Source organism: Musca autumnalis, unplaced genomic scaffold (genome assembly GCF_047663935.1).
Source record: "Musca autumnalis isolate F117 unplaced genomic scaffold, ASM4766393v1 scaffold_4, whole genome shotgun sequence".
Lineage (NCBI taxonomy): Eukaryota > Metazoa > Arthropoda > Insecta > Diptera > Muscidae > Musca > Musca autumnalis.
Window position 1 is genome coordinate 31306502 of NW_027411977.1, and position 16333 is coordinate 31322834.

The 16333-nt window shown below is 34.5% G+C and overlaps 1 protein-coding gene across 8 annotated transcripts in view; it reads right to left on the minus strand.

Annotated features, from left to right (window-relative positions):
- Zasp66 (PDZ_signaling and DUF4749 domain-containing protein Zasp66) overlaps window positions 1-16333 on the minus strand; it is a 103371-nt gene that overhangs the window by 47160 nt on the left and 39878 nt on the right. For 6 of the 8 annotated variants that reach the window (XR_012412839.1, XM_073986150.1, XM_073986149.1 and 3 more), the window contains exons 2-4: window positions 11312-11460; window positions 11152-11250; window positions 10891-11089 (exon numbers count right to left, since the gene is read on the minus strand). The exons of the other annotated variants lie outside the window; for them this stretch is intronic. Coding sequence is in view for 5 of the 6 variants with exons in the window: in XM_073986150.1 (XP_073842251.1) it covers window positions 10891-11089; window positions 11152-11250; window positions 11312-11460 (447 nt within the window). In the remaining variant the exon portion in view is untranslated. The remainder of the gene's footprint in view (window positions 1-10890; window positions 11090-11151; window positions 11251-11311; window positions 11461-16333) is intronic. 8 annotated transcript variants of the gene reach the window in all.

The window sequence follows — 16333 nt, forward strand, 5'->3', positions numbered from 1 at the left end:
TTTTAAATAAAATTTTAATTATAAGGTGATTTGGTAAAAAAGCTCACGCACAAAGCCATTTCAAAATGTTTCTATATGAGCTTTTTGGACAAACTTTTGAAGCCACTAAAAACAGATATATAACTGAAAATAAGCTTTGACATTTTATATTACATATAATATTTTTTCATATACCATATAAATTAAAAGTGGTTTGTGCGGGACCTTTTTCAATATTTAAATGGAATAATAGTTATTATAGTCAATAATAGACAAAAGATCATTCATCTATGCAACAGGAACATTTTTTCAATTTTTATACCCTCCACCATATGGAGGGTATAAATAAATTTGCCATTCCGTTTGTAACACATCGAAATATTCGTCGGAGACCCTATATTATTGATCAGCATAAAATTCTATGTCGATTTAATCAAGATACAGCTCGCAATTTTAAAGATAGAGAGTCAATAGTTGGTACAGAAGTTGTTATTACTTGCAGGGTGGTTGGTATTGAAAATGGGATATATCGGTCTACGTTTTGATATAGCCCCCACAGAACGGTACCTCCTGATTTCCTGTATTTTTAAGGTTTTAGCTTCATTATACCACCAAAATGACTGAAATTTGGTAATTAGTTATTGTTGGGTGTGTAGAACTTTCTGAACCTGAAATTTGTTGGTATAGGTTCACGCCTTTATATAGCCTTCATAGAACGGTACGTCCCGATATTCGGTATTTTGAAGGTTTTAGATTCATTAAATGGTTGAAATTTGGTAATTAGTCTTCGTTGAGGATATAAAACGTTCTACCTAAAATTTGTTGTAGGTCCACGCCTTCATATTGCCCCCATAGAACGGTACCTCTCGATTTCCGGTATTTTGAAGATTGGAGTATTAATACTCCACCGAAATGGCTGAAATTTGGTATTTTGTCTTCGTTAGGGGTACAAAACTTTCCACCTGAAATATGTAGGTTCAGGCCCATGCCTTCATATAGCCCCCATAGAACGGTACCTCCCGATTTTCGTAATTCTGAAGGTTGTGACGTCAATATCCCAACGATTTTTTAGATTTTAGTCACATTATTTTACCGAAACATCGGAAATTTGGTACTTAGTCTTCTTTGAATCTAGAAACTTTTCACCAGAAATTTGTCGGTATAGATTGACGTTTTGTTTTAGATACGATACCTTCCGAATTTCGGTATTTTGAATGTTAAAACAATGTTTACCGAAATTGCTGAAATTTGGTATTTAGTCTTCTTCATAAACGAAAGGAAACTAATTGTTCCGTTTTATTTCAATACAACCCGTGGTGAAGGGCCGGCCGAACTAAACGGCGTTCTTACTTGTTAATACTTAAATAGAAACAAGTAAAAAAGCATTAAGTTCGGCCGGGCCGAACTTTTCATACCCTCCACCATAAAATATTCTGAACTAAAATGGAATAATTAGTTTTCATTCCTGTTCCCAACTTTAAGTGGGTACGTTAAAATGTCAGATAATGTACATAAAATTCTTCATTCGGGAGACCCTTTTTTATGGTGCCTATATCTAACTATGTATGTTGACAATTTTTGGTGGGCTAGAAATTGGAAGGTACCGTTATATAGGTGTTATAATAAAACATGGGCCTATGTTGACAGTTTTTGAGCCTTTAATGTCAAATAACTCCTAATTCGGTTAAAAATTTTAGCTAGAATCCTCAAAATACCGAAAATCGGTAATATTATAACTAATTCGGTCTAGAAATGTGACTTAAAACGTCAAAATACCTGAAATCGGGCGGTAACGTTGTATGGGGGCTATTCCAAAACATGGACCTATGTCCACTAGTTATATACGTTTATTGACACTTAAGAACCCTAAATGTCAATTTATAGCTAAATCGGTCTGAAAATGTAGATAAAAACGTCGAAATACCGTAAATCGGGGTGTACCGTTCTATGGGGGCTATACCAAAACGTGAACCTATGTCCACAACTTTTGTTTTATAAGTTTATTGAAAATGAAAATGTAGCTAAAAACGTCAAAATACCGTAAATCGGGGGGTACCGTTATATGGGGGCTATACCAAAACGTGGACCTATGTCCACAAGTTTTGTCATATAAGTTTATTGACATTTAAGAACTTTAAATGTCAAATTATAGCTACATCGGTCTGAAAATGTAGCTAAAAACGTCCAAATACCGTAAATCGAGGGTTTTATGGGGCCTATACCAAAACGTGGTCCTATGTCCACAAATTTTGTTATATAAGTTTATTGATACTTAAGAACCCTAAATGTCAAATTATAGCTAAATCGGTCTGAAAATGTAGCTAAAACCTTCAAAATACCGTATATCGGGGAGTAGTTATTTTAATGAGACATATTTCTATGGACATATCTTAGGGTATTACCTAAAGTATTAGTCGTTGTACCTACAGCGGTTTATTTGGCGTGGGTTTTTTGCTACATACCTAAATAAAAATATTGAGTCTTTTCGCATAGATACGTAATCTACACGAACATTTGGATTATTTGTTCAAATGAGCGGAGAAATGTACCTGTTTTAATTGCATCTTACATACGCCAAGCTGTTTGTGACATTTTGTTATATGGTAGTGTTCTGGATTGATGAAAATCGATATTCAATTTATTGGCAGCAAGTCAACAAAATTTGATAATGTTCGTTGTTTATAGATAGTAACCCATTACTAATGGTCTTCTATAGGTAGAACACCCTTTTAGTGGGTCTTTTATAGTCAGACACATCTTTTCACGGTGCGCCTAAACTAATGGGTCTATCTTGTATTGCCACTAAACTTGAGTTGCGTTGTCAGTTGTCTGCGCGACTGAGACGAAATGTTGTACCATTAATGTCAACTCAACTGGGTGGTCGATAAACATGTTATCGATCAGTGTTTTTTCAAACTTCTGACCTCTATTCACAAAAAAAAAAAACATTTTAAAAATAATTGCGCTTTAGATAACTCTTTTGTATATTCTGGACAATATTTTGGCTGAGTTTTCGAGCAAATTTGGAAAACAACCTAAGATTGGAATATAACCTGCCCATTGAATCTTCAGATCGTCAAGTTTTATTTGCTGTCCCAAACAATGATAAGTTCGGTAGAATTATTTTTTGATGATGAAGAAAATGTACAGGACATTGCATCTATTAGAAGAAATTTGAGGGACAAGTCGAATCCATTGGAATTTCCATCTGCACTGTAAGCTGATGATCATGTGGAAAGATCTGTATAATCAGTAAATTATTTCAGGATTAAGGCGTTTTTTTCGATTGCAAAAGGATGCCGTAGTTTACGTTGTGGAAACGTTAAAGGATGACGTCAAAGTAAGTTACAGATCAACAGCAATACCCCCACTTTTAAAAGTGTGCGCAGCGTTGCGATTCTTTGAGGACGGAAGTTTCCAAAAGTCCCATGGCAATGATTTCAACAATTGCATGGCTCAATCTACATTGTCGAGAGTATTGAAGGAAATTGTCCACTTGATAGAGGACAAATTGTGTGTTTCGAAGTTGACAGAGGAGGAAAAAAGGCAAAATAAAAACCATATTTATTCAAAAACGAAATTCCCTGGTGTAGTTGGCTATATAGATGGAGGATGTTCGTCATTTGTACTTAAACTGAACCTACTGTATTTGTCTCCAAATTCATTTGCAAAAGATTTGCTGCTGTCCGCTCCAAAGGCGATAAATTCACTTATTGTGATGGACCACCACCAGCGTCATTGAAGTTTATTTTATTTTGAGGCAATTTCTTTTTCAACTTTGCTTTAAAGTGAATCCAGGCTCTGCCACTCTTCAGGTGTTCGTGTTGGAAGTTCATGGCTGTTTAAACTGTCCGAAATGGACCTCCACGCTTCATCCGCTGTCGCTTTGGTTTCACCAAAACTCCCGAACTCCTCGGGCTAAGTTTGGATTTTCACTCAGTTTATCAATTAATATTTCGAACTGTTGCTTTGTCGTTATTTTCACCCTATTGATACACAAAATTAAGTAATGATGCAAAGAATCAATAATTGTTAACAAAATGTTTATTTTTCCTTCTATTTTACTTCTTGTTTCTTCAAAAATGTTCACTGCAACTGAAAATTTGTGGTTGCTAAAAAACAGCCGCTTCGTCAAATGAGATTCGCAACTTCAGTTGAGAGTTGCCATACGTGGATCAATTTTGACAACTGGAAACGCCACTCAACGATAATTGTTATCGATGATCGACCTCTAAGTTTATATGAAGGCTGCTTACACATGGGAAGTTTTTGCGGATTCTGAAACTACAATGTTCATAGATGAGAAAAAAGCCGGTGGGCTTTTTAAATGAATTTAAAAGTTCACATTTTTATGTTTTATTTAGGTTTTCACGATTTTTCTTGGAAACCGCAAATTCACTGCTACCACATTTTCTTTAGTCCCATTTAGTCGTTTCCAGGCAAAATCCTGAAAACCTAAAAAAAAAAAACTAAAAATGTGAATTTTGACAGCGATTTTTTAAATAAAAATTGTAAGCGCTCCAGCGATTTTTTTATTTTTCTCATCTATGAACATTGCTGCTTAAGAATCCGCAAAAAATTCCCAGGTGTAAGTTAGTTCAGGCGCACCGTTGTGGTATTCTTTAGTTGGAAGACTCCTGCGAAGGGCCAGCTATGGTTGTTAACACCTTCCAGTTAGCTCTTCTTAAGGTCATCTTCTATGGGTTAATGTCCGTTTTAGGAAGTATTCTTTAGAAAAAAAGCGTGTCTTGTATATATATAAAAGCCATCTTCATGTGGTTATCTATGTAAGAGGGAAAAGGTCAGTTGACCATTGCCTCCTTTAATGTCTCTACTATAAATTGAAGCACTATGCAATAGATATTCTATAGAGAGAAAATACTTTAAATACGTATATAATTATATATGCGTATATTACAATATAATATATACAAACCATCTTCAAGGGATAGATTTTCTATATCAATATAGAAACCCGCTCTAAGTGCTTGTTGTAGATAGAAGCCTTCTTAAAGGGGTACTTTATTGATTGAATCCCTAGATTCATATGACCACCTTTTGCAAGTGGCCATGCAAATTTTACAAATTCGAAAAAAAAACAATTTTTTCGATTTTTTATTCATTTTAAAGAGCGTTAACATTTATGAGCTTGGAAAACTTGATAATACCATAAGCGAGATGAAACGGCTACAAATAGATATATTGGGTATAAGTGAGACATGGTGGACTGAAAGCTCAGAGTTCTTCGCTGAAAACACAAAGGTTTATCACTCAGGCAATGTTGACGGAATCCACAGAAAAGGTGTTGCTATCCTAGTCAAAAACAATATTGCACCCAGCGTCACAGGATTCTTCCCAGTATCTGATAGAGTAATGATGATTAAATTGTCCGCAAAACCGATTAACATAAATGTAATACAAGTTTATGCACCTACATGTGATGGTAGCAATGAGGAAATAGAACAATTTTATAATGATGTGGAAAAATTACTGACAATGACGAAACAACACGAAATTACAATAATCCAGGGAGATTTTAATGCAAAAGTTGGGAAGGAAGAAACAACTGATGTAACAGGAAAATTTGGTTTAGGTAAACGAAATGAAAGAGGCGAGAGATTAATTCAATTCTGCCAAGAGTATAAATACAAAGTTACTAATACGTTGTTTTGCCTCCATCCGAGGCGTTTGTATACATGGAAGTCGCCACAAGATAACAGTGAGAATATTGTCAGAAACCAAATAGATTACATTTTAATAAATAAAAGATATGCTTCCTGTGTGAACAAATGTTCCACATATCCCGGCGCTGACGTTCCCTCGGACCACATTCTTCTAGTTTGCAAAATACGCATAAAACTGGCAATAACACGCAAGAAAAAAACGCAGAAGAAGTTAAATTTTGATAGACTTGATGATGAATTGACGAGACATTCGGTAAAATCCCGATTAAATGCCGAACTGAATAACATCGCTGAAGATAGCGAAAATATATGGGATGATGTTAAAGAATCTATCAACAACATAACTAATAATATGTTAGGCACCACAACGTCTAATAGAGAAAAATCATGGGTGACAGATGAAATAAGAGCTCTACGCAAAGAAAGAAGCAAATACAAAAACATAAACTACGAAAAATACTGGGAAATCAATCAGGAAATTAAAATCGCAACACGGGCTGCAAAAAATGCACAAATAAGAAAACAATGCCAGGAAATTGAAAGATTACAAATTCTCCACGACGATTTCAATCTCCATAAAAAATTGAAAGAGGCATCCGGGATATATTCCAGAAGATCTTCCACATTTCTCTTTGATGAAAACAATATAGCACATTACGAAGTTTCTGAAAAGAAAAAACTTTGGGAAAAATATATAAAAACTCTATTTACCGACGAAAGTCGAACACAATTACAAAATACAGAATATCAAAGCGGTTTAGCGATAAGACCCATTACAGAGGAAGAATTAAGGGCAACAATAACAACCATGAAAGATAAAAAAGCATCGGGTCCTGATGAAATACCCACCGAAGTACTGAAACTAATAGAAGGAAGAAATATACAACTAATATTGAGATTATTCAATCAAATTTACGCCACAGGACATTACCCTCAAGACTGGCTGGAATCGACATTTGTAACCATACCTAAAAAAAACAATGCGAATTTGTGCGGTGATTTTAGACTAATTAGCCTTATGAGCCATGCTCTAAAAATCTTTTTAAAAATAATACACAGACGAATATACCCATTATGCGAGATGCATATGGGTAACACACAATTTGGATTCCGAGAAGGCATGGGTACCCGAGAAGCATTGCTTGGAGTTCACGTTCTAGTACAAAAATGCCGCGAAATTCAAAAGGACGTCTTTCTTTGTTTTGTGGACTACGAGAAGGCGTTTGATACCGTAAAACACGATAAGTTGATGGATATTTTAACCGATATTGGACTAGAAGAATGTGATAAAAGATGTATTCAAAATCTATACTGGAAACAAGTATCAAATATTAAAGTGGATGGTGAATTATCTGACAATATCCCAATTTCGAAAGGTGTACGGCAAGGATGTATTTTGTCACCTCTTCTCTTTAATATATATTCTGAAAAAATTTTTCAAGAATCAATAGCTTCCAAAAACATTGGCATTAGCATAAATAACATCCTCATCAATAACATTCGTTACGCTGATGACACCACATTACTGGCAAGCAGCTTAGCAGGGCTACAAAGACTAATAGATGCACTCATGGAGACCAGTGAAAAATATGGATTATCAATAAACATAAGAAAAACTAAATATATGATTGTCAGCAGAAAACAGGTGGAAAATAATGTACCTATGATAATTAATAACATAGAAATAGAACGTGTAAGAACATATAAATATCTAGGAGTCCAGATAAATGACCGATGGGATATGTCAAATGAAATTAAGTGCCGAATCGAAATGGCAAGAAATTCATTTTCCAAATATAAGAAAACGCTAACCAGCCATGACATAAGCCTTTCAACGAAAATACGTTTTGTCAGATGCTACATATGGTCAGTATTATTATACTCTGCAGAAACTTGGACGATAAAATTAGCCGACGAAAAACGACTAAATTCTTTTGAAATGTGGATTTATCGTCGTATTCTAAAAATTCGCTGGACTGACCACGTTTCAAATGAAGAAGTACTACGACGGATGAATGTGGAACGACAAATAACACGCGATGTAAAAAGCCGAAAAACATCTTATCTGGGCCATATAATGCGCAATGAAAAATATAAGCTCCTCCAAGCCATTATCCAAACCACAATAGATGGAAGAAGACCAAGAGGCAGAAAAGAAACATCATGGATAAGAAATATTCAAGAATGGACGGGACTGCAAGACGAAAGAAACCTCCTGAATGCTGCCAAGAATCGAAACCTATCTATAATGGAATAAAAAATATAATTAAATTGTTAACAATGTAAAACAATTGTATGATCGCCAACACCCGAATACGGGTTGGCAAATAAAGAAGAAGAAGAAGAACATTTAGTTAGAAAGGAAAAATACAGTGTGATTTGTATGTAATATCGAAGTTTTATACGCGGTTTTCTCGAAATGACATTTTCCAAAAGCGGAGCCCACTGTAGCTCGAAAACGAATCATATGCTTTTGTGGAATTATTATTAACGTAGAAAGCTTGTCCTTAAGCGAGAGACTTTTCTAAATTTTTATTGACGGATTTATGGCGAAAACCCTATCCACTGTTTAGTTTAAATCAAAATTTCTATTTTGACAGTTCACATTTTTTTAAATCAATACATTTTAATTCCGCTTCGCTTAAAGGCAAGATTATTGGGTTCTTAATGATCCCACAAAAACATATGCTGATCGGTTTATTCATTTTCGAGCTACAGTGGTCACCGCATACTGCTTTAGTAAAAACATTGCTTCGTAGGCGGCCATTTGTCGGAACGTTGTGCAAAAAAAAACTCTTCTACAAAAGTTTTGTAGATATCTTGCAAAAATTAATGAAAAAATGTTTTTTTTTCGTGCTCAATAAGTGGCCATATCCCTTTAAGGGTTAGTCTATACATCGACGCATTCTTCGTCTTTTATGGATAAAATACCTCTTCAAAGAGGTTTCTATAGATATAATTTTTCTTCAAGGATTCTTCTATTAGTGGAAGCCCTGTTTAAGGAGTCATTTGACGCCTTCTTTCTTCTTCCCTTCAAAGGCTATTTAATAGATAGAAGGGATCTTCTATTCGTACTTAGGTGTTGTATGGATAAAAGCCCCTTTAACGGGGATATAAGACCGTTCAATGAATATTCCATATATAGAAGCTCATTTTTTGCAGACATGCAGCCTCATTCCGTAGTCGAGTTTTAAATTCAAATCTGCCTACATTCCAATTTTGATATTAAAATCGAAAATTTTAATCTAATGATCAATACAGCTTTGTTTTTTTTTTACTACAACATTTTCAACTGTAATTCAGAAAATAACAGTTGTAATTCAGAAATTCCATTTGAAATTCAGTAGTGGGATTCTGTAACACATTTTTGCTGTTATCGATAATTGTCGGTAAAATTAAAATGCTTATAATTTCGATAATTAACGAAAATTTTCGGTAAGTAACGATGAATAAAAAGTAGTCGCTAGCCTCTACCGACACAAACAGTGATGCCAACTTTTCTTTATGTTTTTTAGTGATAATTTTGCGATTTAATTTTACCGATTTTTGTCGGTAACAGCAAAAATGAGTTACAGAATCCCACTACAGATATTTTATTTGTAATTCAGAAATTCCATTTGTAATTCAGAAGTTCTATTTGAAATTCAGAATATATAATTTGAATTTCAGAATTTCCATTTGAAATTAAGAAATTCCATTTGAAATTCAGATATTTCAATTGAAATTTAGAATATTTCAATTCAAATTCAGAAAATTTCAATTGAAATTCAAAATTACTTTATAACGCTAACATGTCTCTCTGTTGATGTAAATAAACCACATCATATTTAAATTACATTTCATAAATTGATTATTTTCTGAAAAAATAATTGAAGGGTTCTGAATTTCAAATGAAATATTCTGAATAACAAATGTAATTTCTGAATATGAAATGGAATATCTGAATTACAAATAAAATATCTGAACTTCAAATGGAATATCTGAATTACAAATAAAATATCAGAATTTCAAATGGAAATTCTGTATTACAAATAAGATATCTGAATTTCAACTGGAATTTCTGAATTACAACTGCTATTTTCTGAATTACAGTTGAAAATGGTGTAGTTTCAATTCAAGGGGGGAGGGGGGGATCGTTATATCCTTTGACAAACCACAAACCCATAGTCTCACGCATGTCTAGTTTCATGGCGCCACCTTTAGGTGTTGCAGTAATGCCTCCCCTTCCCCATTATATTGGATTTCCCGAAAACGCATTATATAGTATTTCCTAATTATATCCGCCAGTGTATAAACTGGGCCTCTCCTGTAATGATCATACCCCCATTATTATAAGTATTATTTTGTAATAGTTTGGATTTACCGAACAGATTTATAGCGTTCCGGTTAACTTAAAGTTAATAGTGATGATTGAATTTCAAGGAGGAGCTTCTTGGAATTAACTTTCAATGTAAAAATTATATTTTTAATGCCTCCAAATTGGTTATTTTTGCGTTTCCAAATCCATCAGATAGTAAAAGAACACATGTAATAATGGCCCATAGTCTTTAAAACATTTATAAAGGACGTCAACGTAAGGAGGTTCGCTATTCTTCTTCAACACTAATTTTGACCACTAAATCACTAATTTTGACCACTCATCAAACTCATCGATTACATTCTTCCATTTTTGTTAAATTGATAACTCTAAATAAATCAAATCACATTAAATCGGACTTCTGAAGAAAATAAGAATGTTCAATTTATCACCGATTTGCGAAAAATTCCTTTGAATTTTTGTAAGTACATACTTTTTATTCACGTGTTTTGTGTTATAAATCAAATTGCAAAAATATCAAAGTTTCCTACATATAATATGCTCAAAATTTAAAGCATACTTTTAGGCCGTAAAAATATTTGTTTTGCTACTTGGAATTATGTAGTGAAAAATAAACTAAATTATGAGTTGAAAAATGATTTTCCGTTAATGATCCATCAAACTTTTGAGATATAAATTTAAATTGTCCATAAGTTTTTTTTAATACCAATTGCATTATTTTTATTGTATCTAAACTACTACAGGGAACTACAACAAACAGCCATTTTGTTAATTAAATAAAAAATAATTTGAGGCATTTTGTGTCTAGGTTAAAGCAAAGCCAAGCGCAAAAAATTTAGCAACAGGTGATAAATAGCGAGTAAATGGATGGTGGTGGTGGATGGTGGTAGTAAGCATTTACAAACTCACTTGATTCACAATGGCTGCCTGTTCTTCAGCCACTTCCTGTTGATGGTCCCGTGTGGGCATTGGTTGAAAAGTGCTGGATGGTGGTACATAGCCACCAGATGGATTCAATTTGGGGAATACTGTTTGGGGCAGCGTATTAAGGGGTTCCTGTAGTGCGTGATCATATTGGCCTGGTCCGGGTAGAAAGGGTGATGGAGCTCTAGGAAATAAACAAACAAAAACGTAAATTGAGATATGATAATCAAATATTTGTATACTTACCTATGAGGTTGATTTGGATCTGGACTAGTTGAGAGTAATGAGGAATTTGGTCTAGAATTTTCAGCACTTAAACCTTGAGTATAGGCAATTTTACTGTCCCTAAAGTATAGCAAAACAAAATTTATTAATGTATTTTTCTAAATTTTGACATTTTCCTCACCTGTGCACAACAAGACTTATTTCATTACCAGCTGTACGGAATAACATCTGAGCATCGGCATGACTAACATCTCTGGCATCATATTCTCCAATTTTTGAAATGATATCCCCTCGCAGTACTTCACCAAAAGCAGGGCTGCCCACTTGAACCTTTAAGAGCAGAAGAAAAAAAACAACAACATAAAAATGAATTATTTGTTTGCAATTTGTCAATGCAGCTGTTATTATTTCTAAGGTTACGCATAGATTGACGTATTCATGTGTAGTTTATCTTCGAATTCACATTCGATATTTCGCATTAACCTTGTATTAATTCGGTCAATCAATATTTATTTTTACAGCTAACAACTATGTGTGTACAGTGTTGAGACATTTAATATTTGAGTGTTTCATTCAGCATTTGTTGACAAAAGGAGGTATAGAGAAATCACATATGTATGTTTCACAATTTTTAATAATATTGAAAACGAAATGAACCGCGGAACATTATCATTAAAATGTTTCTAATATTTGAATTGTGGAAAATACCTCAACAGCACTCAATTTTTAAGCACCATTATTGATAAATGTCGAATGCACGAAGAATACTCAAATTATCATGAAACTAGATATGAGTTTTAGGGTAAAAGTTTGTGCGGATCCAAGGTCTTAGCTCTGTGGATAAGAGCCTTAAGATATATGCTCATATATTCATATATGGGTTAATTCCCTGACCAAGCATTCAAAGGAGCCAACCAAAGATATTTTACGATCGCTTTAGATGATAACCGTTGTTTTGACATTGCTATTAGAGTAGTTCTAGGCAATTTAAAAGATGAATTGTAATCGAAAATCGTATGGTACATTGAATGAAAATTCATACTCTACAGTGAAATATTCCAAAACGAAATGTAGAAACTGAAGTCCTCTTCAATACATTTTTTATAGAAAATTATATTTTCAAAGGGTCTTCTATGAATATTAGTCCCTTCCAAAGATTCCTTGAAGGGAGCTTCTGTTTATAATAGACTTCTGAAATGTATATTCAACATATCCCTTATTGGATTTTCTATAGATGGAACACTTTTTAAATGTTTCTTTATTATCTATAAAAAATTGTTCAATCTATAAAATTCCCCTTTAAAGTGTATTCTACCTTACATTTTTATTTGACCCTCTTGAAGAAGACTTGTTTTTATCTATAGAAGGGATCTCTATAGATAGAACCACGTTTCAAGGGGTATTCTTTTGAAAGAACCATCCCTCTAGGAAAGAATCTGCACAGATGGAAGCCCTTTTATGTGGACTCTATAAAAATATTCACCATTCAAGGCACCTTCAATCGATATAAGCTCTCTTTAAGGGCCTGCTACAGATAAAAACCGAAGTCCTCTTTAATGGGTCTTCTGTATATACTAGACGTCTTAAAAGAATGTTCTTTATATAGCACCATCTTTCATTGGCTCTTCTATAGATGGATCACTCTTTAAAGGGGTATTTATTATCTATAAAGAATCCCTCTTTAACGGATCATCTTCGAAGATGAATTCTCTCTATAAAATTCTCCTTTAGATGACCCCTTGAAGAGGATTACTTTCTATAGGACTTATTTCTATGTGTAGAAGGTAGAAAGGAGCCCTCTTTAAGGGATTTCTTTAAACATAGAAAGGACTCTCCATAGATGGAAGCCCTCTTAAATGGATTCTATAAACATTTTCACCATTTAAGACAATTTCTATCGATAAAAGCTCTTTACACATAAACGCCTTCTTAAACAGGTGTTCTTTTGACAGAAGTTCTCTTTAAGGGTCTTCTGCAGGCAAAACACCTCTTAAAAGAGCCTTCTATAGGAAGACATCCCTATAAAGATGTCTTCTATAAATATAATCCCTCTTTAAAGGGTAATCTGTAGATAGACGCACAGTCGAAAGGGTATTCTTTACAAAGAAGCCCTCTTTATGGGGTTGCCTGTAGATATACATCTTCTTTATGGGGTCATCTATAAATAGAAGCCTCCACGAAAGGGTTATTTATAGTTCGAAGTTCTCTTCTAGGGGTCAGCTTTAAATGGAAGCCCTCTTCAAAGGTCGTATATAGATATAAGACCTCTTCAATGGTTCATCTACAGAGAGCAGCCCTTCTATAGATAGAAGCCCTTTTAAAGTGGTAGAAGGAAGCCCTTTTAAATGGGCATTTTCGAGAGGTCTTCTTTATTTAGAAGTCTTCTTCAATGGATATTCTATAGATAGAAGGCCTCTTCAAGGGATCATCTACACATAGAAGCTTTCTTCGAGGAGTCATCTATAGATAGAAGGAACACTATATAAGGGGCCTTTTATAAATAGAAGACCTTAATGTGTTCTTCTGTAGATAGAAACCCACATCAAGGGGTAAAAACCATCTTGACCATGGAAGCTCACTTTAATAGCTTCCTATAGAAAGAATACCCTATAGATCGAGTTTCTATCTCAATAGTTCAAATATAGATAAAATCACACTTCAAGGGGTATACTTCTAATGGAAGCCCTCTTCAAGGGGTCATTTGTAGACATAAGCTCTGTTCCAGAACTAAAAAGTTTTTACAATATTTAAAACTTTTACACATTTTGCGTTCCCGTAGACAAAATTTATATTAAAATCGCTTACGACTTTTACAACTTTTACGACTTTTACCACTTTATAAAGTACGGGAACAGGCCAATATATACCTACTTCATGAGGCCATCTATAAATAGAAGCCCCCTTTAAAGGTTTATTTATATATCGAAGCCATTTCTAGGGGACAGCTTTAAATGGAAGTCCTCTTCAAGGGTCTTTTGTATAGATAGAAGATCTCTTCAATGGGTCATCTATAGATAGAATCTCTTTTAGAGGGATCTTCTACAGGTAGAAGCCCTTTTAAAAGGATCTTCTAAAGATAAAATGCCTCACCAAGAGGCCTTCTATGTTTAGAAATCTTTTTCAATGATATTCTATAGATAGAATACCTCTTCACGGGATCATCTACAGATAGAAACCCTCTTTGAGGGGTCTTCTATAGATATAAGGAACACTATACATATAAATAGAACACCTTAATGCGTTCTTCTGTAGGAAGAAGCCCACTTCAAGGAGTTTTCTATAGGTAGAAGGCCTCTTAAAGCGGTCTTCTGTAGATACAAGCCCTCTCAAAGGCGTCTACATAAATGGAAGTCCACTTCAATATCCTTCTATTGAAAGAAACCCACTTTAAAGTATCTCCTTCAGGTCGGGATTCTATCGCAAAGGGTCATCTATGGACAAAATCACACTTCAAGGGGTATACTTTACAAAGAAGACCTCTTCAAGGGGTCATCTTCAGATATATACTTTCTTCATGAGGTTATCTAGAAATATAAGCCTCCTTTAAAGGGTCATTTATAGATCGAAGATCTCTACTAGTAGTCAGCTTTAGATGGAAGTCCTCTTCAAGGATCGTATGTAGGTAGATGACGTCTTCAGTGGGTCATATACAGATAGAAGCCCTTTTAAAGGGGTATTCTAAAGATAAAATCCCTTTAAAGGGGTCTTCTATAGATAGAATCCATTTTAAAGTGGTCTTCCTCAGATTAAAGAGGTCTTCTATAGATAAAGGTCATTTAAAGGGGTCTTCTATAGAGAGAAGCCATGTTAATGGGGTCTTCTATATATAGAATGAGTATTCTACAGATAGAAGACCTCTTCAGGGGTCATATACAGATAAAAGCTTTCGTCGAGAGGTCATGTACGATAGAAACCCTCTTTGAGGGCTTTTCTATTAATAGAAGGAGCACTACTCAAGGGGCTTGCTATAAATAAAATACCTTAATGTGTTCTTCTGTAGATAGAAACCTACTTCAAGGGGTTTTCTATAGGTGGAAGGCCCCTTAAAGAGGTCTTCTGTAGATATAGGCTCTCAGAAAGGGGTCTATATATTAGATGGAAGTCCATTTCATTAGCCTTCAATCGAATGAAGCCCCCCTTAAAAGTGTCTCCTATAGATCGGGATTCTGTCTCAATGGGTCATCTTTAAAGGGGTAAAATCACACTTCAAGGGATATACTTTACAAAGAAGCACTCTTCAAGGGGTTATCTGTAGATATGTACCTTCTTCATGAGGTCATCTATAAATATAAACCACCTTTAAAGGGTCATTTATAGATCGAAGACCCCTAATAGGAGACAGCTTTAGATGGAAGTCCTCTTTAAGGGTCATATGTAGATAGAAGACCTCTTCAGTGGGTCATCTACAGATTGAAACCACTTCAAGAGGTCTTCTTTAGATAAAATCCCCTTAAAAGGGTCTCCTGTAGAAAGAAGCAATTTTAAAGGGGTCTTTCTAAAATTGGAGACCCCTTCTATAAATAGAGGCCCTCTTCAAAGGGTCATATATAGAGAGAAAACCTCTTATAGGGGCCATCTACAGATAGAAGCCCTCCTCAAAAGGTCTTCTATAGATAAAATCCTTTTAAAGGGGTAATCTATAGAAAGAAGCCGTTTTATAGGGGTCTTCCATAAATAGAAGACCTCTTCAGAGGGTCATCAACAAATAGAAGACCTCTTCGACGAGGCGCCTTCTATAGATCGAAAGACTCTTAAAGGGGTATTTTATACATATGAATACTATTCAAGGACCTTTTCAGGAATAGAGGTCCTCTTGTAAAGGCCATCTATCTGTAAATAGAAACCCTCTTGAAGGGGTCTTCTATAGGCAGAAGATCTATTAAAGGTGTCTTCTATAGATAGAAGCCTCCTTCAAATGTTTTTTATAGATAAAAGTTCTCTTCGATAGGTATTCTTTAGTTAATTCCCTCTACAAGGTATTATCTATACTTGGAATCCTTCTCCAAACAGTTGTCTGTAAATAGACGCCCTTTTCGAAGGATCTTCTATATCGTTGTAATCAGAATCACAAGTATTATTTTCGATAAAACTTTCAAAACAATCCTCGAACAGCCCTTAAAATGTACATAAAGTATTTTTTTTATTTTGGTGAGACACATAACGGAAAGAAGTGTCCCATATGTATGCGATGTGCAAAAGTTGC